The sequence below is a fragment of the Astyanax mexicanus genome, chromosome 6, assembly GCF_023375975.1.
Source record: "Astyanax mexicanus isolate ESR-SI-001 chromosome 6, AstMex3_surface, whole genome shotgun sequence".
In the NCBI taxonomy this organism is placed as follows: domain Eukaryota; kingdom Metazoa; phylum Chordata; class Actinopteri; order Characiformes; family Acestrorhamphidae; genus Astyanax; species Astyanax mexicanus.
Genome location: NC_064413.1, coordinates 43633713 through 43658652, shown reverse-complemented (window position 1 = coordinate 43658652; position 24940 = coordinate 43633713). Strand labels below are relative to the sequence as shown.

At 35.8% G+C, this 24940-nt stretch overlaps 2 protein-coding genes across 2 annotated transcripts in view; both read right to left on the bottom strand.

Annotated features, from left to right (window-relative positions):
- Positions 1–2005: 2005 nt before the first annotated feature.
- ccr12b.2 (chemokine (C-C motif) receptor 12b, tandem duplicate 2) lies at positions 2006–4242 on the bottom strand. Its single transcript, XM_007233446.3, has 2 exons — positions 4143–4242; positions 2006–3649 (listed from the first exon to the last, which is right to left on the bottom strand). Exon 2 carries the CDS (start codon positions 3635–3637, stop codon positions 2648–2650), a length of 990 nt encoding a protein of 329 aa, XP_007233508.3. The 5' UTR covers positions 3638–3649; positions 4143–4242; the 3' UTR covers positions 2006–2647.
- A 790-nt stretch (positions 4243–5032) lies between these two features.
- Positions 5033–24940, bottom strand: part of si:dkey-225n22.4 (collagen alpha-1(XXI) chain) — a 96737-nt gene continuing 76829 nt past the window's right edge. The window contains exons 21-29 of the mRNA XM_049480563.1: positions 24756–24827; positions 22808–22843; positions 22369–22413; positions 19090–19122; positions 15173–15319; positions 14853–14907; positions 11554–11745; positions 11348–11425; positions 5033–8372 (exon numbers count right to left, since the gene is read on the bottom strand). Of these exons, the coding sequence (XP_049336520.1) occupies positions 8182–8372; positions 11348–11425; positions 11554–11745; positions 14853–14907; positions 15173–15319; positions 19090–19122; positions 22369–22413; positions 22808–22843; positions 24756–24827 (849 nt within the window). The 3' untranslated portion in view covers positions 5033–8181. The remainder of the gene's footprint in view (positions 8373–11347; positions 11426–11553; positions 11746–14852; positions 14908–15172; positions 15320–19089; positions 19123–22368; positions 22414–22807; positions 22844–24755; positions 24828–24940) is intronic.

The window sequence follows — 24940 nt, the reverse complement described above, 5'->3', positions numbered from 1 at the left end:
TCAACGTCTGAGAAAATCTTAATGACTTCCTTTTTCTTATGAAAAAGTGCCACATAGACAAGCTAACCTTAGACAAAGGCACAACTCATATAAAATCCTTTGTATCAAATGCCCATATGAAATGTATTGCATCACATGATACAGTAATGTTGGGAAGACGGACACAGAACAGCCAGCCGTTTTCCTCCTTCTTTGGAAAGGCTCTTAGTCAACCACTGGCCCTATCTTTACACACTGCACCACTGTGCATCATCAGCCAGAGCTCTTGTGGTTTGGGCCAATGACTTACCCTCACTTCTGCTTTCCTCTGCACTGGGCTCCCATAGTGCTTAGTGCCTGTGGGCCCACACTCCCCCGCTGAAGAGGGCGGATCTCACAAGCAGGCTGAGGAGCCCTCAGGTCCTGAATGCAATCAGGGACTGCAGTGTGCACCATGGCCCCTGGAAGCACACCACTAATCGCATTAACACATTCTCACAGCGACAGCATTACAAGCCTGCTAGATAGACAGGGGGGAAATGTTCGCGTGTCGTTTATGTTGCAGTGGTTTACCAGCTGCAGTGGTCTAGTGGGGGCTGGCTTTGGTCTGATAGGAAACAGGTCAAAAACACAGATGGGAACTTCACAAATACTGTATGTATTTTGAAATAGGAAAAGAGAAATAAAACGCCTGAGTAATTAAGTCTGTGAAAAGTAATTAAACTGTCTAAAGCACTGCAACAATTCAGGAGAGGGGACATTAAATATGCATATTTCTTAGATTTAACAGAGCAAATATGAAGAATATGTTTTAAAATTAATAGAATAACTGTTTCTCACTCTCTGTTCAAACAAACCATTCTGTAAATTCATTAAAAAAATAGAATATCACTAAAAAGTTACTTTTTGTTTCAGTAATTCAGTTCTAAATGTAAAACTCATATTATATAGATGTATTACATACAGGGTAATCTACTTTAATTGTATATTTAGTGCAGTACACACTGCAGTCCCTTTAATCGTATATTTAATTGTAATTTTACAGCACTTCATGCTTCCTTTTGCTGACAACTTTTATGGAGATGTGGATTTCATTTTCCAGCAGGACTTGGCACACTGCCCACACTGCCAAAAGTGTAGGCCTTATATAAAATTCACATTTTCTGAGACACTGATTTTTTTTTATCTGTAAGCTATAATCAAATCATCAACAATAAAACAAAAGAAAAAGGCGTATTCTTTATTTCTTTGAACATTAACGTTAACGTTTTTGTTTTATTCTTTTCCTGCACAGCTCCCATTTTGTTGATAATGGTTTGTTTTGGCACTGATGGTATATATATATATATATATATATATAGTAGGGGCACTAGAGGATTTGTTTGATTAGGACACAACAGGGTTTGATATTTTGACATGTACATTTATGTTTAGGTCTTTATTTTGTCCATTTTAATTATAAGACTTTAAAAAGGCATGTAATGCTAATTTAAGATTATGTAACTTTAGTGTAGGAATCCTTATATTAGGCTTGTGTTACAATTAAATTTTTTTTTATTAATTAATTAATTAATTTATTTATTTGTTTTACATTTTTTAAAAAACGTTTCTGTGATGGTACACAGTTTTTAAGCAACCCTCCCAACCCATGCCTGTCACCATGGCCAACAGAGAAATACATAGTTGTCAGCTTTGACAAAACATATTTGCCATATTTTTATAACACTGGAACACATATACAGCAACAGTGTGATATTAATATATTTAACTAATTGCGTTTGTTTTGCAAACTAAAAAACATTATTTTATCCATAGAATTTTGTCCAAAGCTGTTTCATTTGTTAATCTCACAGAAATCTCCCAGGAAACGAAATGCTTTACTGTCCAAATGACACTTCTGCATTCATCTGGTATTAATGACATCATATCTCCTATTTAAAGTTCACACGCACACACACACACACACACACACACACACACCACAACTTTAAAGGAATAAGCAATGAATGACCACTTATGATTATAATAACCTCAATCAATATTTTTAATGAATGAATAGTGAACATTATAGTGACAATATCTGTAATCATATTCGGTACTATACAATGATTTATTCAGTCCCTCTATTAAACAATGGCTTGCAAATTCAGTGTGTCACAGACAGACTTGCTCAACACATGAACACTGCTCACATGAGGATTCATAACCAGAAGACATTTCCACAGACATTTACATAAACATCAAACAACATTGACAACATTATCCTTTATCCTATATTTTCAGTGAACTTCAGTAGACTTTACAGTGCAGTGTAGATACAATAGACACGTATAACTCTAATAGGAAGTTACACTAACTCTAGCAGCTTGTGCTCAGACTGACTTTTTTTTTTTTTTTAAGTGAGGGCAGGGACCATACCCAATGTCTAATCTACAGAATCAACAGTCATAAGCAACTTATTTTCAAATGTAGACTACACAGTCTACCCTCAGGCCATATCCCCATGCACTCTTGGCTACATTGGGTCACATTTATCACTATGCACCAACCTTCAGAACTGTACAATACAAATAAAATGGAAATAAAAAAGAAAGAAATAAAAAAAGAAGCAGTTATTTTTAACAGTTAAACAGATGCAGACTTTCTTTCATCAGACTTCAAGGTTCATCTAAGAAAAGGATCTGCTGGTTCCACTGGTGGTCAAATGGGTCTTTAAACACGGCACCTCTTTCACCAGCAGTCGACGCACGTGATTCTGAAATTTCCGACCCAAAAACGTGTAGAAAACTGGGTTGATGCAGAAGTACAGGTGAGCAATGTTGTGAGTGACATACTGTGAATAATTAAGGCTGCTGTCACAAGGGTCGGTTACCTGCTCCATCATTAATAAGATCACGTTGTACGGGCTCCAGCACAGGAAGAACAGCACCACAATGACGAAGATGAGCTTCACAGTCCGGTGTTTGCCCTTCATTCGGCTGGAGATCACTCTCAGGCCAATCCTGATGTAGCAGTAGAGGATGACGACCAAAGGGAAGATAAAGAACAGCACAAACTGAGAGTAGGTGCCCATGATCTTGTGCTCTGGGTCACTGTTGTCTACGCAGATTCTCTTCAAAACTGGGTCTTCTAACACAACATGGCCGAAAAAAGACTCCAGGGTGGCGAGGACACTGACCATCCAGACGACGGCAGCCAATACCAGGGCGTAGCAGCTCCTCCGCTGCTTTGTCGCAAACACCACATGGACCACGGCCAGGTAGCGGTCGAATGTCATGAGCGTGAGGAAGAAGACGGAGCTGTAGAAGCCCAGAAAGTAGATGCTGTTCACCAGTTTGCAAGCAACGAGTCCAAATATCCACTCTGAGCGATGGTAGACGGCTTGAAACGGGAGACTGGAGGTGAAAATCAGGTTAGACGCGACCAGGTTGAGGAGGAATATGTTGGTGACCGTGTTGAGGCTTTCAAACTTGTACATTATAAACAAGACCAGTCCATTGCCCAGCAGGCTGATGTTGAAGATGATGGCATAAAAGGGAGGTAGAAACATGCGACCGAAATTATTGATGTCGGTATATTCACATGGAGACACTGAAGTCACCGCACTATCATATTCATAGCCGGGCAGCGTCGACACTGCAGAATCGTTGTCACCCATTTCGAAAGTGACCTGTTGAGCAGAGATTTGATTATTAACTAAGAAAAATAATCAGGTTTGTATTAAAGAAATTTCGGTACCACTTCAAAATAAGCTTCCTTTATAAAGGGTTTATAAATGGTTTACAATTAGTTTAATAATGTCAACGTATTAGGTCACCATTAATAATCAGTTATAACACATAGATAACACGTAGAAAGGGCAACAATGACCTGTTGTTTGCCAAATAGTGAACCCACAGCCATCTATATTTTGCCCTTTTACTTTCTACATATGTGTTATAACTGATTATAAATGATTTTTAAGGGATTTACAACCTAATTAGTAACCATTAATACACTAACTGTAAAACATTTATAAACCCTTTATAAAGGTAGTCTTATTTTAAAGTGGTACCGAAATTTCATATCTACTGACAAAAACAATGTTGTAAGTAAATGCAGTACAGTAAATTCAAAATATAAGCACATAAATATTAAATAAAAGATCTCAGAGTAACACTTACCACAAGTCCTTTCTCACAGAATGAGTCTTCGCTGCTGCAAGCTTAGGAATGACTGAAGCCACAGGTCAAAGTGGAACTTCACTGGACGAACTCTGCATATGTGTCAGTGTCTGTGTTTGTGTGTGTTTGTGTGTGCTTGTGTGTGTGTGCAAGCTGTGGGATTTTGAGTCATCCATGTTGACTCAAATGAGTCATCATGTTCTGCATTGTCTGTTTCAGATGAAATGTACTTTACTTTTTGAAATCAACCACATTTAAAATTTCCTGTAATGTTGCGAGTCAAATTGGGTGTGATTACTTTAACTTAGCAACTGTTGCTATTGTAGTTTGGTCTTGGATAAATGCGGTTTGCACTGTCTGCTGAGTTCTGTGTTTAGTGGTGTTTGAAAGCTCTGCTGTTAATCACTGTACTGAGCCGAATTATACACTCTGAACAGGGGTATCCGGTTATGTTAGTAATGTTATAAAACACGTTACTTTTATACATTCTACAAATATTGAAGTTAGATATGGAAAAAAATAATAATAATAAAACACCAGGCTGACAGCACACAAAATGCAGTACAACACTGGGTTTGTCTAACAGTTAAAATGAACTGTAGATTCCTGTGACCAAGGAGCCTCTACAAGGGCTCTTGCTTAGATCTACTGTAATTACCTAAAATGTGAGTATTATCTGATTAGATCTCAGGATCATCTAATTAGAAAAAAGAAAAACAGCCATTTACTGAAAGCATATCTTGGTTATAAATCAGTAGATAGCTATATTAATTTTTAGCTAATCAAGTTTTCCATCCCTATGGAACACACACAGATTACAAGGACTACTAAATGCATGCATGCAGTTAAGAAGAAAGAAATGACATTGGATCAATGTATTTATTTTTGCACTTAAACAAGGTCCAAATATAAACATCATTAAAATATACTCACACATGTCTGCCTTACAACATATCAGCACATTTTAAAAAAAAGTACTTCGATTGCAAACTGCAAGCATGACAAAAACAAAGCAGATGTTAAAAATACATCATGGTTTTTCATTAGCTTTTTCTGGCTCTGATACCAGCATGAAGTTCAATACAGTAAAAAAAAAAGATAAAGAAACACAGTAAATCCAACATATCAATAAAAAAATGTAATTAAAAGTAATTAAAGCACCATTTTAAGTATATATACGCTTATATACTATATTATAATGCTTCAAATGATTCTTCGAGTGATACAATTAAAAACCCAAAAGTGGTTCTTCTACATACATTATCTCTCAAACAGCCATCTGAAGCACCTTCCTTTTTTTTTGAGTGTAGAGAAAATAATAATAATCATTTTCATAAAAGAAAACACTGTCCTGACCCGACCCGACCATGATTTTAAGAATCCTCTATTAATACAGCATTAATATTAATAAGGCACAGCAACTGAATATTATTATATGCTGCAGTTTAACTATCAGTTACAATCCTCCGCACTTCTGTTTTACATATAAATGTAACTATAAATGTATTCTATAAACTACGGACACCATTTCTCCCAAATTCCAAATAAAAATATTAAATTTAGAGCATTTATTTGAAGACAAAGAGAAATGTCTGAAAATACAAAAAAGATGCAGAGATTTCAGACCTCAAATAACTGTAAAGAAAACAAGTTCATATTTATAAGGTTTTCAGTTCAGACATCAATATTTGGTGGAATAACCCTATTTTTTTAATTACAGTTTTTATGCATCTTGGCATGTCCTTCTCCACCAGTCTTACACACTGCTTTTGGATAACTTTATGCCTTTACTCCTGGTGCAAAAATTCAAGCAGTTCAGCTTGGTTTGATGGCTTCTGATCATCCATCGTCCCCTTGATTATATTACAGAGGTTTTCAACTTGGTAAAATCAAAGAAACTCATCATTTTTAAGTGGTCTCTTATTTAAAAAAAGCATGGATTTTTATATTCGTATATTGCATTTGGTCTTCTTATAGAATGTACGTCCAGCATGGAGGTAGCTTTCCTCAGGCACTGCAAATATGTACACACTATTCTCTTTGAACATTAAAAAAGCCGACATGAACAGCCATTAATTATTTAATGACCATCACCAGCTTTTATCATTACTTTTAAAATATTTAACAAAAACGATCATCAACATAATCTTACCTTGTCTTTAAAAGAAGCCCATTCAAAATGTATTATTCAAATTTTTTTTTTTAGACCACAAGTCAGTCAGTATGGCTGTCTTTTTTTGTTGCATTAAAGCTCATTTTATAGGAAAGTGACTACACTATTTTTTACTTAAAGGAATGATTTATCAAAAAGATATTACCACAAAGTTTCTCACCCTCTCTAGATGTGGTTCTTCAATAAACATTTAGTATTTAGTCAAGACATACAGTCTTTGTAGTTTAAATAAGTTTGCTACTTGAGTTTTACTCTAGAGCTACGTCCAGAAACATTGGTAGAGTTCCTGTCATCTACTCCATTTTTAATTACAACACCAAACTCAGTACAACACAGCTCCAGTAAAAACAAAAAAAAACTTGATAAACACATGTTTAAACATCTGATCCTGGCAGGTCAACATCATTGTTAAAAGTACTACAGTTGTACATCTACTAGGGATGCAACGGTTCTTTTTTTTTTAACCGTTTGGTTCGGCCAGTTCAGTTCAATACACCCGGATGGACAGCGGTAATTCGGTGCGCACTAACAGAGCGAACGAACGCTCTCCCGCTGTAATTTATATGGTGCTGAATGCACAGCCTAGTAAAAGGCAAGGAGGAGGGGCTGCTGAGAGCGTGCTGGGGTGGAAGGGGCTTGTCTTTGCTCCACAAGGCAATACTTTAATTTGAATTTGCTTATTCCCTGTTTAAAAAAAATCATTTGAGTTTGTACAGCTGTCTGTGTCTGGTTCTGGTCCTTATTTGGCTCGCTGGTGACAAAACTTTAATGTTTTATTTGTGGTTATTGATTGGACACATGCTGTGTATTGGGCGATAATCAGGACTGCTTAGGACCCGGGGGAGACTATTTTTTATATACTTCCCTCAGCGTGTCTCTCCACAACCATGCAGCAACCAATCAGAATTTTTCTGAATTTCCCAAGAGCGAATCAGCACTCTGAAGGCAGATGCTGAAGATTTAAGGGATAATTAAACAAAACGTTCTCAGCTGCGTGATCATGGCGAGTGAACGCGAAACGGAGAAAAGGAAATTTGAAGAGGCGCCTTCAGCTTATAAATCCGCTGATTGGGAGCATTTTGGCTTCAGCGTTGAGTTTGATTAACAAGGTAAAAAGACAGTCAGCAGATAAAGCGCAGTGTGATATCAGTTGCCTATTTTTGACTAATAGTAAGAATAAGTGTTCCTTTTTTATAATAGATATTGTGATTTTAATTTATCTGTGCCTTTTTTCTATTTATTAATTGGCTCTGCAAGTGTGAGTAGGAGCACCTTGTTGATTTGAAATAGAAAGGGCTAAAAAGGTACTGCATGTTGGAGTTAGATAATATTGATATATCGAAACCGAACCGATACCGTGCCCCAAGAACTGCAATACGAACCGAACCGTGGCCACACTGAACCGTTGCATCCCTAACGTCTACAGAAGCTGATTTTTTTTTTAATTATTAAACTTTTTTTATTTAACCATACCAAATGTCCACTGGATTTGCCTTGCCTTGCTCAACACTGTAGCCAGCGCTTACTCAGCACTCTTAGAAATAAAAGCTTCTAAAATAATGCCCTGGCTTGAAAGCACTGTATGAGGAAAAACAAAAAACAATACAAACTTTGTAACAGGACCTTTACATTAAACAATATATATATATATATAGTCTTTAGCTTCAAAAATATCACACGCAGAAATGTTTCCTTAAAGAACAATCCATTGAAGAGTTTCCAAATGAAACCTTTTTGGAACTTTTTGAGGGTGAAGATATCTGAGGATATTGGATTCTAGGATTTGATTTCATTAAAGTAGGAGGATGAACCAATCCCAAATCAGTACTCTGAGGTGCTTGTCATAAGGAATTGACGTAATGTGTGTCAGAAGTTAGGTCCTTTGCTGTAGCGGTCTTCCCTAAGGTTGTAAGCCTGGTAGCAGATGGACATGTCACACACTCCAGCTGGGCCTGGGGCGCCTCGTTTTCCTGGGATGCCCGGAGATCCAGATTTCCCCGGCATTCCCGGAGGACCCGGCAGTCCGATTCCATCACTGCCACGCGGACCCTGGATGCCTGTTGTTGCCAGAAGAGAGTGTGACTGACAAGATGGGAAACACTTTCGTGGACCTTTGTTTCCTCATTTTAAACTGATATGTTTGCTAATAACAGCAGTAGTAACAGTTGTAGTAGCAGCAGCAACAGTATTCGTAATTTTACTAGACATAGTTAGTAGTAATAGTAATAGTAATAGTAGTTGCACTAAGTAGTATTAACAGAGCAGTAGTAGCAATAGTAATAATAGTAGTAGTAGTAGTACATTCCTAAAAGAGGTACCTCCAGCTTTGGTTCAATAAAGAACCCTGATTGTACTCAATATGTGTGTGAAGAACATTTCAAAGATCTGAAGAACCATCACTTAATGTGAGGTTTCTATAGCAATTTAAAAGGATATTCACAAATAATAAACATCTATATTACTAAGAACATCCTTTACAGCGCGCTCGGAGGAAAGCACAGCGACTCCGTTCCGATACATCAGCTCACAGATGCCTCGTGCTGATCGACATCACAAGTGTTGAGGGGAAAGTGCGCCACCTACCCACCCAGAGAGAGCAAGTCAAATTGTGCTCTGTAGGGGCTCCGGCAGCTGATGACAAGCTGCATGACCAGGGTTCAAACCAGCAATTTTCCAATCATAGTGGCAGTATTTTAGACCACTGTACCACTCAGCGCCCTGACTAGGGCACCATTTAAAGCAAACACAGTAGTAGTAACATGAATTACAGAGGTCATGGTTGTAGCAGTAGTAGTAGCAGCAATAGCAGTAGTTACTATTAAAAGTAATAGTCATAATAGTAGTTGAGGTATTTGAAATTATAGTGTGTATATCTGTAGTAGTAGTTAGTAATAAAAGTAATTACAATGCAAGTGTGGTTGTAGCAGTAGTGGTAGCAGCAATAGTAATAGTATTAATAGTAATAATAGTTGTTGTAGTAATAGTGGTAGCTATAACTGAAGTAAGAGTTGTAGTAGCAGTAGTTATACTGGTATTAATAGTAATAATAGATGTTGTAGTAATAGTGGTAGCTATAACAGAAGTAGGACTAGTAGTAGTAATACTGATATTAATAGTAATAATGGATGTTATTGTAATAGTAGTAGATATAACTGAAGCAGGAGTAGTAGTAGCAGTAGTTATACTGGTATTAATAGTAATAATGGATGTTGTAGTAATAGTAGTAGTTATAACTAAAGCAGTAGTAGTAGTGATACTGGTATTAATAGTAATATTAGTTGTTATAGTAATAGTAGTAGTTATAACTAAAGTAGTAGTAGTGATACTGGTATTAATATTAATATTAGTTGTTATAGTAATAGTAGTAGCATTAGTGATACTTGTATTAATATTAATATTAGTTGTTATAGTAATAGTAGTAGTTATAACTAAAGCAGTAGTAGTAGTGATACTGGTATTAATATTAATAATAGATGTAGTAATAGTAGTAGTTATAACTAAAGCAGTAGTATTAATGATACTGGTATTAATAGTAATATTAGTTGTTATAGTAATAGTAGTAGTTATAACTAAAGCAGTAGTAGTAGTGATACTGGTATTAATATTAATATTAGTTGTTATAGTAATAGTAGTAGTTATAACTAAAGCAGTAGTAGTAGTGATACTGGTATTAATATTAATATTAGTTGTTATAGTAATAGTAGTAGTTATAACTAAAGCAGTAGTAGTAGTAGTGATACTGGTATTAATATTAATATTAGTTGTTATAGTAATAGTAGTAGTTATAACTAAAGCAGTAGTAGTAGTAGTGATACTGGTATTAATATTAATATTAGTTGTTATAGTAATAGTAGTAGTTATAAATAAAGCAGTAGTAGTAGTGATACTGGTATTAATATTAATAATAGATGTAGTAATAGTAGTAGTTATAACTAAAGCAGTAGTAGTAGTGATACTGGTATTAATAGTAATATTAGTTGTTATAGTACTAGTAGTAGTTATAACTAAAACAGTAGTAGTAGTGATACTGGTATTAATAGTAATAATAGTTGTAGTAATAGTAGTAGTGATGACTGAAGTAAGAGTTGTAGTAGCAGTAGTAATACTGGTATTAATATTAATATTAGATGTTGTAGTAATAGTAGTAGTTATAACTAAAGTAGTAGTAGTAGTAGTAATACTGGTATTAATATTAATATTAGTTGTTATAGTAATAGTAGTAGTTATGACTAAAGCAGTAGTAGTAGTGATACCGGTATTAATAGTAATAATAGTTGTAGTAATAGTAGTAGTTATAACTGAAGTAAGAGTTGTAGTATCAGTAGTAATACTAGTATTAATAGCAATATTAGTTGTTATAGTAATATTAGTAGTTATTACTGAAGTAGTAGTAGTAGTAGTAGTAGTAGCAGCAGCAGTAGTTACACTAGTATTAATAGTAATAATATTTGTTGCAGTAATAGTAGGTATAACTGTAGGAGTAGTAGTAGCAGTAGCAGTAGTAATACTGGTATTAATAGTAATAATAGTTGTTATAGTAATAGTAGTAGTTATAACTGTAGGATTAGTAGTAATAATTCTGGTATTAATAGTAACAATAGTTGTTATAGTAATAGTAGTAGTTACAACTGTAGGATTAGTAGTAATAATACTGGTATTAATAGTAATAATAGTTGTTATAGTAATAATAGTAGCTATAACTGAAGTAGGAGTAGTAGTAATACTAGTGTTAATAGTAATATTATTTGTTTTAATAATATTAGTAGTAGTAGTAGTAGTAATACTAGTATTAATAGTAATAATAGTTGTTATAATAATATTATTAGTAGTAATAGTAGTAGTAATACTAGTATTAATAGTAATAATAGTTGTTATAATAATACTAGTAGTAGTAATAGTAGTAGTAGCAGCGCTGTTCACTCTGAATCAAAGCTAAAGTTAACTAGACGGTGTCACAGTTGATCTTGTAGCAGAGCTTGACGGTGGAGTGGCCGGCGTTCTGTTGCGTGACTGAACTGAGCTGATCTCTCACCTGTATGTCCGGGAGGCCCAGGCTGTCCTGGTCTGCCTTCGCCTCTGATGCCTTTATACCCCCTCAATCCCATGTCGCCTAAAGAAAGTTACATCACATTTCATTTACACAAGCGGATGAGCCAGTGTGCATTAGCATGCAGCCTAGCCTTTCCCCTCCACAGGCTGCTAACCGTACGCGTCAGAGGAAAGATACACCTGTGTTACCTTTGACTCCTGAAGGTCCCTGCGGACCAGGAGACCCCGGGTAACCTTGCGGGCCCAGTCTGCCTGGGTACCCTGGAGGACCACTGGACCCTTTTGGTCCTGGCACTCCGGGATGTCCCGGGGGTCCCTTCACTGTCTCACAACGCTCGCAGCTCCGAGGAAGCATGGTCTGTAGCAGCTGGGGTAGCTGATCTGAGAGAGATGGGTGCAGAGAGGAGAAACATATTAACTAATGCAGATAATGGCATGGAGTGAAAAAAGTGTTGATTGGCAAATCCCATAATAAGCAGGGATAGTGTCATTTTTGCATGAATAAATACCTTTAGAACCCTACGGACGGTTTTTCCGTCCAAAATCGCACCTTGTGTTCTCAGCTTAATTACTCAGAAATCCCTTTAAACATAAACATAATCCATATTTGGTTAGAAAGGGCGGAACTTACTCTTTCTAAAAAATAGCGATAAAAAAAAAAAAAAAAATCTACAAAAAACCCATTCAGAAAAACACCTAAAAAAGTGAGATCTCCTTCCACAACCAATATTATTTACCTTCAGTGCTTCAAACATTTATATGATGTTTCAAACCAAATAATATCAGTAAAAGACTCAAAAGTGTCCAGAGAAAAAGTGTGAAACTACATGCTTTACTCAAACTAAAGCTAGGTATGCTGCGCACTGCTTTATATAGTCTTTATTTTACCTGCACATATTTACTAAGTAGTTATTTTGCACTAAACATTTTTATTTATTTAGACTAAAAAGTTGACATTTTTGTATATAGTTGGTTTCTTTGTGTGTCCTCATACTGACAAATACTGAAAGGCATAGGCTGCTCTGAGTGTCAGTTTTTTTTTTTTTTAGTAATCTACATGTATCCTAGAGGTGTGATTATCAAGAAAAATAACTCCGCCTGATGCTGTTTCGCCATGTATTTTGTCAAAGTAATAATTAATAAGCCATGTAATGAACTCAAATCATCAATATTCTTATGCTTTCTTATCTCATAAACACTCTAGCCTAAGCATCATTTTTGAAAAGATATTTTAGGTGTGAATATATTTAAAGTGTATACATTCAAAAATGAGTAAAAAAAAAAAAAAACACAGGCACTTGGTAAAATTTTGACAAAAACATGACCAGTTCCAGGAAAATATAACAATTCTGCTTCCTTTTACATTTTAAATGATTATATTTTTGAGCAGCCGTATGGCTTCTGGAGTAAAAGAGCTCATGGCATGTTACTGTCTAAAAAAGACCTGAAAGGACGACTGACATAAAATGAAAAAAGAAAAAACACACCAAAACAGCCTAGGGTTCAAAGGGTTACACTGTAGATGTACTGTTGAATAATTTATGATTTTTTTTTTTTTTTTTGTGCATCTTCTACAACACTAAATTAAAAGTTACGTATATAGCACTTAGCTATAAGAGTGAAGGACTGAGGTGTGGAACCATAAACACTACTAGTAAAAAATTTTTTCGAACAAAACCTTTAACAATAATGTTTAATTTTTGAATTCTGCATTCAATCCTGCAGTCTCCTCTTCACAGCAGAAACTGAGAAGCTGAGCAACAAAGTGTTGTGAACTGAGCTGTCTTTTATTCAAGTTCTTGTGGGTCTACATAATGTTCTTGCAGGTTCAAGTCGAGTCAGACCTCTTCTTAAACCACATCACTACAATTTTCTCCAGATTCCAATAGTCTTTAAAAGGTGTAGAAAACTTTAATCAGCGCATTCTTCTTTACTTGCAATTCGTCTAAAGGAAAGCCCTACACTTTTGACAGTCAGAATGGTTTAGCTGTGTTTCTTAATTAATTGCCTTTACCTAGTAATTACGAGAGCAATCCAGAAGTGCAATCGTGTCTAAATACTGCCATAGAGAAAGTGCAGAGGGAACAGACTGTTCTACAGTGCTTTTATACAGACAAAAGGTGCGTAACTAATCAGGAAAGTTTGGGCATCTGAATGGTGTGCATCAATTTTTAAAGCTTAATTTACTTACATTGCTACAGACCAGCTGTGAAGCAAAAGTAGTTTCTCTAGGGCATTGCTTAAAGAACCATTTGATGCAATGTAATTTTCAAGAGTGTTGTAGCAGTAGCAGTAGAAGTAGTTGGAGCAGAAACTGTATTAACAGTTGTACTTGGAGAGGTAGAAGCATTGTAATAGCAGTAACATCAATAGTAGAATTAGCAGTAGTATAACAGCAGTATAAGTAGTACTAATAGAAATAGTAGCATCATTAGTAGAAGTAGTAGTAGTTGAAATAGCATTAAATGTAGATTGTAGTAGTAGCAGGATTAGAATTATCAACAGCTGCAGTGGAAGTAGTAGTAGTATTCGTAATTGTAGCAACAGTAGTACTAGTAGTAGCAATAATAATAGTAGCAGCAGTTGTAATTATACTATTAGTACTAATATTACTAGTGGTAATAGCAGGGGTAGTATTAGTAACAGTAACAGTAGTGGTAAAAGTAACAGCAGCAGCAGTAGTAGTACTACACTAAAAAAAAAATATACGTAAAATTTACTTAAAAAAAACTTTTGCAACTTTCTGCATTTGCTTTTTTTAAGTTTTTTTCTGTATTACGGATTTTGCCTTTTGTCTTTGCCCTTATCGGATTTATCGTATTATCGGACTGTCTCTCTGGCTTTGGATCTTGGACTGTTTCCTGTACTACGTCTTCTGTTTATACTGTGAGTTCTGTTCGATCTGTTATCTGGCTGTGTTATTCTGTTTTCGGCTCTGTAAATAAACCAGTCTTTACCTTTTATTCAGCAAGCGTCACCCCTATCTGTCTGGTGTTTCAACTATATATAATTTTTTAAGTATCTTTATATATTTCCTGTAATTGTTTTTGTATACATAGTTTTTATTATTATTATTATTAATATTGTTTGTATATATATTTTTTTTCTCCTGACCTGTTTCTCTGTTCTTTCCTCTGTCCTGCTGTAACATTGTAAATTTCCCCATTGTGGGATTAATAAAGGATTATCTTATTTTATTAGTAGGAGTAGTAGTAGGAGTAGTAGTAGAGTCACACCAACACCAACACTGCGTAAGCGTACATCACATTTTAAAGCTCATCTTACCTTACCTGCAAAATATATTATTTTTAACCATTTTAACCAGTAGTGTACAAGCTACTGGCCTGTGTGGGCTAACCATCAGTCATGACTTAATATAATCATTCTAAAATTGCAGAGATTTGACACAGATGCCAAAATCCTTTCTTTAGCCATCTGCTTGTTCTGCCTGTTACAACACAACTGCAATGATGAGCTTAGATACTTACGCCTCAGAACATCACCACAGATCTTTATTAAGTGCTCATCAGATGGAGACTTCCCCTGAAAAACACACATTGAGCAATTACACCAAACCTGCTTGGTTGACTAATTATTGCTACTGTAAGCGGTGCTTACCAAATCTGGTCATCTTAAAAAAGAATATAAGATATAAATAATTCTGAAAAGGCAGGATATTAGCTTGAATGCATTATTTTATCCTATACGTTTGCTAGTTTTAAGTAAGATTACAATTATAACATCTACTATTACAGTATACAGTGAATTATGTGAGTTATGTTAAAATGTGAAATGCTGGTAGACTCACAGGTTTCCCAGCATAGCCTGGAACACCAGGCTGGCCTGGTAACCCATCTTGACCAGGAGAGCCACGTGGTCCGACTATTCCTATGTGTCCGGTGTCCCCTTTCTTCCCATCCAGACCTCTAGGCCCAGTTTCTCCTGAAGTACCTCTCTGGACAGAAGACAAGAGCAACCACACAGGGGTTTAGGAAAATAATCTTAGAAAGGAATATGGATGAGCAGCTCAAGTCCAGCAGAGCCACTGAGATCACACATGATCTGCTAATTATATCATTATCAAACCCTAAACTCAGTGATGCAGTAATGTGACCTTCAAGAACCAGGTGAACCATAAACCCATAAATGTAAGAACATAAATCATACAGAACATACATAACATAAATCATCATCACTGAGTCCAGTTAAGTAAGTGCTTAAGTAAATGTTACAGTTCCTAGAGCATTAGCATTAACAGTAATGAATAGTAAGTGCAGAATAAGTTACTTTTTTGGGGTGATAAATGGTCAGATGTGATTTATTGAGCCTATTTAAAACCCTGTTATTTTGCCTCAACATAAGAGAACACACTGACTTTCCCATAACAGAGAGCTTATCAGATATACATTATTGATCACCAGTGATGGGAGTAACGGCGTTGAAAATAAATGGCGGACGTTACTAACGCCGTTACTTTTTTTCAGTAAAGAGTAATCTAACTAATTACTATGACTGTAACTATAACGCCGTTATACTGCATGTTACTTTAGCCACATACCTGTCAAGACTCCCATTTTGGCCTGGAAACTACCGCATTTTAACCCTCTTTTTCGCCGTTCTCCCGCATTAGTATTTATGACCGTATTAATGAGAGATTATTAAATCTCTTAACGCCAATCATGGTGCCAGTTCCAGGAGAAAGTCCCGCCTTTCAGGAGAAACAGCCAATCAGCTTGCTGGTTTTGCGGAGCGCAGAGCAGGGTCAGTGTGGGGAAGCTACCTCCCGTCGCTGTGAGTTCAGGCAGCTAGTTGGAGCAGCTGATGTTAAAACAGATCTGAATATACAGCGATTTTTCTAAAAAAAAAAAGGTAACTGAGCTAACCATGTAAACTGTGATTACACTGTTTCTGGAGCTGTTTCTGCAGGTAAAAAGACTCGTTTCCCAATCAAAACAGACAGATCAAACCCATGTATATATGTTCAACCTGCCCTGATGCACCTGATCAGCCAGTAACTAATTATTTGTTTTTACTTGTATTTACTAATTTAGGATTGCAGGACTTACTGTAAGCTATAATAAACAAAAGTTCAGTTAGCTAACTAGTTTGCTAGAAGCTGGATGTAGAGGATAGCCAGAATTCAGTTCAGTACTTTATGTTGGTAGTTTAAAGCAGTTTTTGAACTCTGCTCACTGCCTCTAAATTGTGTGTTTTCCACCGGATCCAACTGATCAGTTTACCTGATAAAATCCCTTAGCCCACTGTGGACCATAACTCAATCATTATGTAAATCCAGCAGTGTATTAGACAGAAACAAGTGAATTGTTTACATTATTACATTGCTACATGAAATCCATTGTTGATGTACTTTATTGAGGAATGGATTCATTCATGGAATATATCTGGTCCATCTCCTTTAGTAAAAGCTCAAAATAAATTAACATAAAAGAGTGCATCCCTGACAGAAAAGTGAAGACTTAATATCTAGAAAAGTGTTTTCATTTAGGTTGTATTAGAAGAATTACATATGTAGGAATGTCCACAACATTTCAATGTCAACAAAGGTCAGTTTTATCAGATTCTGATAATCTAATTGTAGTTTATAAGGTAAGTGGTTCACAGGTGGTTATTTTTGATTTCCTGTCAACCTGTCTTAACATGTAAGGGATACTGAACCTCAGTTAGGCTGGTGGGGCGGCTCAAAGCGGGCGGCAAAAAAAATTCCCTTATTTTTAAACTCAAAACTTGACAGGTATGCAAAAGTAACGAAATAGTTACTTTTACTGGTAACTAGTTATTTTTGTAGTGGAGTAACTTAGTTACTAACTCAGTTACTTTTTCGAAGAAGTGACTAGTAACTATAACTAATTACTTTTTCAAAAATAACGTGCCCAACACTGTTGATCACTTACATACACAGTTTATACAGTATATCTGCAATAGTTCTATCAGTGTAACAAAAAATCTGTTTAAATATTAAACCATTATTATGTGGATTATTATTACTGTGGATAATGGATGGATTTCCATTCTTTCCCTTTTCTGTCTTGTCAAATTTGAAAGCATATATCACTTTCCTGGAAATATACTGAGCCATCCTGATATGGACTGATGTGACGGGTCCAGAGAGCCCGTGGGCTCAGCTTTCTGTGGGTTTCTGCCATAATGCATCAAAAAGAGTTCTGTGATTGTTAAGTTCTGTGAGTCAAATAACCCTATAGAGCAGTATCTCCTACAGTATATAGAACCCTTGCTGATTACAAGTGTAACACTGCAGGTGCTACAGTTGATATGAATCCAATTGCTGGTGCTTTCAATCTCTTAGACTGGCTGTTCATTAAATGAAGCTCAAACATCTATATGCTTAAATACAGCTCTGGAAAAAAAATGATGAGTTTCTTTGATTTTACCAAATTAAAAACCTCTAGAATATAATCAAGAGGAAGATGGATGATCACAAGCCATCAAACCAAGCTGAACTGCATGAATGTTTGCACTAGGAGTGGCATAAAGTTATCCAAAAGCAGTGTGTAAGACTGGTGGAGGAGAACTGCCAAGATGCATGAAAACTGTGATTAAAAATCAGGGTTATTCCACCAAATAATATTGATTTCTGTACTCTAAAAACTTTATGATTATGAACTTGTTTTCTCTGCATTATTTGAGGTCTGAAAGCTCTGCATCTTTTTTGTTATTTCAGCCATAAATGCAAATCAAACATATACCTATACATAGCAAAATCAGAAAACTGATTCAGAAACTGAAGTGGTCTCTTCATTTTTTCCAGAGCTGTATTTTTTATATGTATTTATGACTTATTTTCTTTTAAATTACAAGTTGCACCAAATTATGCTACACATATCATGTAAAACTAAAACTAATACACCTAGTTTGAGGGGTGTTCTTTAAATATGGACCTATTTTTTTTTAAATAGCATTAGTATTGCACTTCATTGCAACTTCCTGTGGATAATGGAAGCATTTCCATTCTCACCCTTTTCCCTGTCTTGTCAAATTTAAAAGCATACATCACTTTCCTGGAAATACACAAAGGCATCCTGATATGGACTGATGTGACAGGTCCAGAGAGCCTGCGGGCCGAGCCTTCTCATTTGAAAACCTCCGGGTTTCTGCTAAATAGCATCAAAAAGAGTTCTGTGATGGTTATGAGTCAAAGAACCTTATAGAACCATAGCTCATATATAGATCCCCTTCTGTTTAGAGTGTAACATATATTTATATATCTCTCCTATACAAGGGATCTGAATCACACTGCTGGCGCTTTCATTCTCATAGACTGGCTGTTATTAAATCTCTACCCTGGGCTGTTGTCAAACAGCAGCAGGTGCAGTAGGTGAAACCTGCAGGTTTCAACCAAATTACTAGACAGTGCTGATGCTCCATTTCGTGCCAGTCTAAGACCAGTCTTAATGAATGGCTACTTTCTTGCTGGTGGCGTAAATTCTAACAAATGTATCCAGCATAAGTGACGGAATGGCACTGGTGGCTACGGTCCCTTCTTCTACACAGCCTGCGCTCCAGCTGAAGCTTGCATGGCTCAATAGCTGTCAACTTGTCAAATGTAAACACCCCGTGGATATGTCTGCCACAACTTTGAAGTGTTTCACTCTTTCTTGTTTCGAGAGCAGGAGGAGACGATCTCGTTTCCTGTGTAAAATGAGGCAGAATAGATTAAATGTAATTCGTGAGTCTAATTCTACAAACCTCTCCTTTGCTTCCCCTGGGTCCGGCTTCACCCTGGTAAAGAAAGAGGGAGGGAGAGAAAGAGAGGCCTGTTAAAACTTTTCACACTAATATCAAAGGGAAAGTCTGCCTTATTAAAAAAATCCTCTCTGGTCTCAGTGAGGGGAGAAAGGAGGCAGCACTGGAGATTCCATAACGAACAAAAACCAAGCTGTGCACAAAAGCCCAGCTGCCAGTTGGCTACAATTGGATACTTCACCACTGAATTACAAATTTCATCATACCTCATTTCTGGTCATCGCCCACCCCCGAATATTCTACTGTACTTTCAACCACCCAAGGTAACTTACTACTAATGATCCCAACGTGAAGATAAGGATTAATTATCCATCTCCAACAGACAGTGTTCTGCAGTTCCTGTGCTCTCAGTGCAGAGCCTTATCACATCTGTCTGCCAGCGCTTACCTACCGCAGGTTACAAGATAGCAGCGTGATATCACGTCGACACACAATCCTTCCATTTGCAGCATCCGAACCTCATCTTCATTTCTCTCATTTCTCTCGAGTGGTGTAATTAACAAGGATTCCCAACACTTTTTTTTTTTTCAGAACAGAGGCATCATTTAAACACTGAGATGTAAACAAAGTCATGAGTGGTTTGGTGTGAAATGATGCACTGCAAACAAACTTACTGACTCCGATTTCCTGTAATGTTGTAATTATAGAAACCAAGGATGGCAATGTGTAATGTGGATTAGGCAGCTTATATTCATAACAATTTCAAGCTTACATAGAATGCCTTCACTGAGAGTTTTATTGCTGTTGCTATTATTTGATTTATGTATACATATACATGGTAAGTATGTGACTTTGATTGAGGTGAACATTGCATAGATGTGATTTAAGAAGCTCATTTACAAAGTTTTGTGATTCATATTTATTGTCTTTTCTTAATTTAATCAAGACAATACATAAAAAAAAATGTTCCAACATTTCCAATATTTTTAAGGTTTTATTAAGGCTGTTTTATTGACATTAAACATAAGAAATATCTATATTTTACACACATTTGTGTGGTAGTAATGTAGAGGTCACTATGACATTTAGATTTTATACTTTTTTAATGTTCCTTCACTTTAGGCCCTGACTTAACAACACAACACTTATAAAACTTATATAATACTAATATAACATCATATTAGTATTATTTTTTTGCTTCAGAATGAAATACACTAATTTGTATTAACAGAAGAAAAAAAATACAAATATCTGCTTTTATTTCATTTACACTGCAGACATAACAATTTAATAATAAAATGGATAGTATTAAGTATCAAGTCTTACTGGATATCAATGTCATTCCCTCATTGTGTCCTCTTACTGTAATCTAAAGACAGTGATCTATTTAAAGACATTGTAGCTGGTTAGCTTTTAGCTTTGCCTCCACTTGCTTCCCCATGTTTGGCTTTCGCAAGCCACACTGGTACAAATAAACCAGTTCATTCCCTATGGCTGCAGTTTGGTAGATAGTTGAGGGAGTGGATGAATAAGGTAAAAGCTAATCACCTAAACACAGATCCCCCATCATTAGCTTTCCCTTTTAGCTGAGCTTGAGCTCATCTTCTGGGGAGACTTGGTTAACATAGCAGCCTGTATTTTTAACCCATCCTATTATTTGATCCACTCAATGTATGATGTCTCTAAAAATATATTGACAATAGTTTTGTGATTCATATTTATTGTCTTTTCTTAATTTCATGAAGACAATACATAAAAAAATAAAATGTTCCAATATTTCCAATATTTTCAAGCTTTTATTAAGGCTGTTTTATTGGCATAAAACATAAGAAATATCTATATTTTACACACATTTGTGTGGTAGTAATGTAGAGGTCACTATGACATTTAGTTTTTATACTTTTTTTTTTAATGTTCCTTCACTTTAGGCCCTGACTTAACATCACAACACTTAGAAAACGTATATAATACTAATGTAACATTTTAATAATGCCACAACTGCTGACAATTTATCAAATAAACATGAAGTTACTGGCAAATAAACTTTATTTAAAGTTAATTATATTAATTTTCTGGAGGTTTAAATTGCTGGGGTCATGTTGACCCAGGGAATAAAGATGTTAGTAAATTTAAAGATAGCAGGAGGGTTAAAACAAATTCTGGAGTCTGGAGGTGATGTGCTGCTCTCCAGTATCAACAACATTGTATTCCCCTGAAGTCCACATAATGTCTTACTGCTTTGCCCAATTGTATGCACATTTTGAGGGCATCAATGAGTTGTATCACAAGACACATCTGTCTTGCAGGTTTGGAATTGGCCTGATTTACAGAGAGTCAACAGTGTTGAGGTTCATTGTATGTGAGCCCATGTACCAAATTATTATTTAAACATGCTAATGCAAGTACTGGTTAAGATTGACAAGTCAGACATCCTCTCTTGGTTAAAAGATGTGCAGGTCAAAAGTTAAAATGCTTTGTACTTGTACCAAACACCGCAATCTTAACATGATCCATTTTCATAATGAGAAATGTATTGGCTGCATTTCAAATGTGTACTACACACTAATCCTATGAGCTATATACTATATACTAATTCAAATAGTGCAAGTTTGGCAGGTTATTACACAAATTAGTAATGTATTATCCCATGATGTACTAACAGGAAGTGTTACTAACATGTAAAGCAATGCAATGCCATCATAAGTCTTTGCATAGGCCATTCTTCTGCTGCCATTGTTGCTATTCTGCATCTTGCAGGATAGCATTTCTTTGTATTAATTGCATATAAATCCAGATGTAAAAAAATGGCTTGCATTGCAGTGTGGGATAATAGTGTCAATCATAACCACATTCAAAAACCATCCAGTTCTATATATATATCTATATATATTGCACCTTTGTATATACATTACATACTCCATATAATTAAAATAACTACCTAATATTAATAATTAGCATGCATTTGTGACGCAACACTTTATTTTTAAGGCTTAAAAAGTTAAAAAGTCCTTTTTGAAACCCCTGTTGTCAGTCCTATACAGAATCCTTTCTGGTTACAGTCTAGCATAAGTCCTACAGGTTATCTGAATCACACTCCAGGTGCTTTCATTCTCTTAGATTGGCTATTATTATTATTATTCAAACTGCAGTAGGTGCGTAATGGCTTCAGACCCTTCCAGGTGCAGACGTATTGCTCCTCGCAGGGTTATTGTCTGCGTTGAGTCAAGAGACAAACTGCTAGTGTGCTGACACCTGGTGGAGAGACGGTGTACGTTCACTCACCATCGGTCCAGGAACTCCAGGAGACCCCTCGCTGCCTTTCTCTCCCTGAAAAAGGACGAAGGGTGGTCTCTGTTAGGGGGTCTCAGATGCTAAAAGGTTATCATTAGCATTTGATGCCGAAAAGCAACCTGAGGCTCAGAGTAACCTTTAGAGGAGCACGCTGGGCCGAGTTGGGTAAAGTAAAGCACACTGTGCTGATTTAAGCTGGTCCCCGTCAGAGAGACTGTTTAAGGTAAGACACATAAATCTTCAGCTGGAAGCTCTGTTTCAGTGCAGGCTTTTCCTATCATTTAAACATTTACAACACAATTTTAAACAGAGAGACTGCAGCTTACTGGATTATACTTGGTTTAGTCACTAATATGATTGGTTGATGTTAAGCAAAGGTACAAAATATATAAAGATAAAGATGATTAAGAGTGAAAGAGAGTGGCCATACCTCATTGCCTTTAAGACCAGGTTCTCCCATTTGTCCCTTAAACAGAAAATAGCATTGATTTAAGTCATGGTGAACAAGAAGAAGCTGTTAAATAAAAAAAATAAATAAAATGCTTAGTTAATATCTAAAATGTATCAAACAATAATATCAAACATATAAGAGACCACCCTTAAGTTTAAATTTAATATTCAGTCAAAATGGCAGTAACATAAAAGTTCTTCATTTACACAAGATATTTCTGAGAGATTAGGAAAAAAGCCATGTAAGACCTGGAAGACAATTAAAAGATGTCCAAAGATAAAAAGAAAATTAGAAAGAAAATTAATCTTCACTCTTGCATTTGTTTATCCTTTCACTGTAAGAAATATATTTAATTAAAGAATATTTGCAAAATAACTTTTTTTTGAACATGTGATACCTTCCTAACACCTCTAACAAAACAAACTACTTCCAAACTCATGTCCTGCTCCCGCTCTTTTCCTCCTCTATCCCATTATTACCCCTTTAGCCTCCTTTAGGCCCCGTCAATTTTTTTTTTTTTTTTGCCTTGAATTTCTATGTCCTCTATTGCTAATGTGCATTATTATTTGTAAATGGCTTTGAATAAAAGCATCCGCTAAATGTAATGTAATGTAATGTAACCCCAGAGACCAGACCTCAACACCACTGAATATCTCTAACTGAAAATTAGAGAATGTTGTATTTATAAGAAAAACCTCTGTACATAAAATTAGTTATGGAAGATTGTGTGTAACTTTCTGTTTTTGTGATCATTTTCCGATTCTGAGAATTTTTAATAACTTCAAAAGCATTTTTGACCTGAGATGCAGTAACTTAAGGGTGATCTCTGACTTTTGCAAAGTCCTGCACCCCTAATGAATATTCAGATGCTCAAAATTGGGAGAATTAATGTATTTCTAAAAGGTTTGGTGAATTATACATGTTTTGCACTGGTCAAGGTAATTAATTTTCCCTTTCCACGTTTTTTTATTGCTCACAGCTAAAACATTGTGTATGAAGTTTTTTTTTTTTGAGAATCTTTGGTTCTGCTGAATGCCAATGTGTGGTTTACTTTTAATAAAAGTTGTTTTTGGGGTCATTTGTAGGAACTTGGATTATTGTTCACAACTCAGATCTGCAGATTCCTATTCCTTATAATGAGGTTTCCGATCTTCCTGACTTTTTTCACTATGAATATCATTGTTATATGCTTTGCCCAGTAATTCAGAGCTAAGGAACAAAAGGTTAGAATTTGTCTATGGAACACCACCAGCGAAATTACAATTGTTTATTTTTTTTTTTAAGAACAGTTCTGTTCACATTAGTTAAAAGTAAAAATCCACGTTACTTCGTCTGGATGTGGACAACCCACCTCTGTGTGTAAATAACTAGGTTTACATAGGATCTCCGGTGGATTTTGCGTTTTACAGAGACTCGGCTGAACTGCACTTAGCAGGGCATTATTACACATGTTGTAAAGTAACATATAACATTGCGAAGACTGTTAATAGGGTAAAAATGTCTTTATTTTAAAATGTTTCTAAACATTGTTCGTCTCGCTGCGTCACAGTGCTGTTAGCCAATCAGAGGCGATATGTTTGCCTCTATGAATATTCATAAACAAGAGACAAAATCCTATCGTTTTTCCCTGTCCATTCCTCCACCAGACTAAAGCACTGTTTTACCGGATCAACGGAGAACTTTTTTTTTTTTTTTTTTTTTTAACACAAAAAACAGCTAACATTGCATTAATTCATACTAGAGACCATAACTGCACATTTAAAAAAAAAAAAGAAAAAACAATGGAATGAGACCTTTAAAGGTTAATAATGTTTCTTTAAGCCTTAAAGTTTAGTACTAAAACCATAATAAAGAGAATTTCTGCATAATTGTCTATATATTCAACAAAAGCATGTCACAACAATGCTCACGCACAACAATGACTTACCTTATGTCCTTTAAACCCGGTAGGACCCATCACCCCACGTAACCCTGGAAGACCTGGACTGCCCTGCATGCCCTGTGAAAGTTAGAATGTATCTGAATCAGCTGGTTGACTTAAAATCATTACGCTTCTGACTGAAATGTGAAATGAATGTCTTCGCTGGGTAAGCACTGAGAGTTTAGATGAAT

Coding starts and splice junctions, on each gene's coding strand:
- ccr12b.2 (XM_007233446.3), bottom strand. CDS start 3,637: ATGGGTGACAACGATTCTGCAGTGTCGACGCTGCCCGGCTATGAATAT.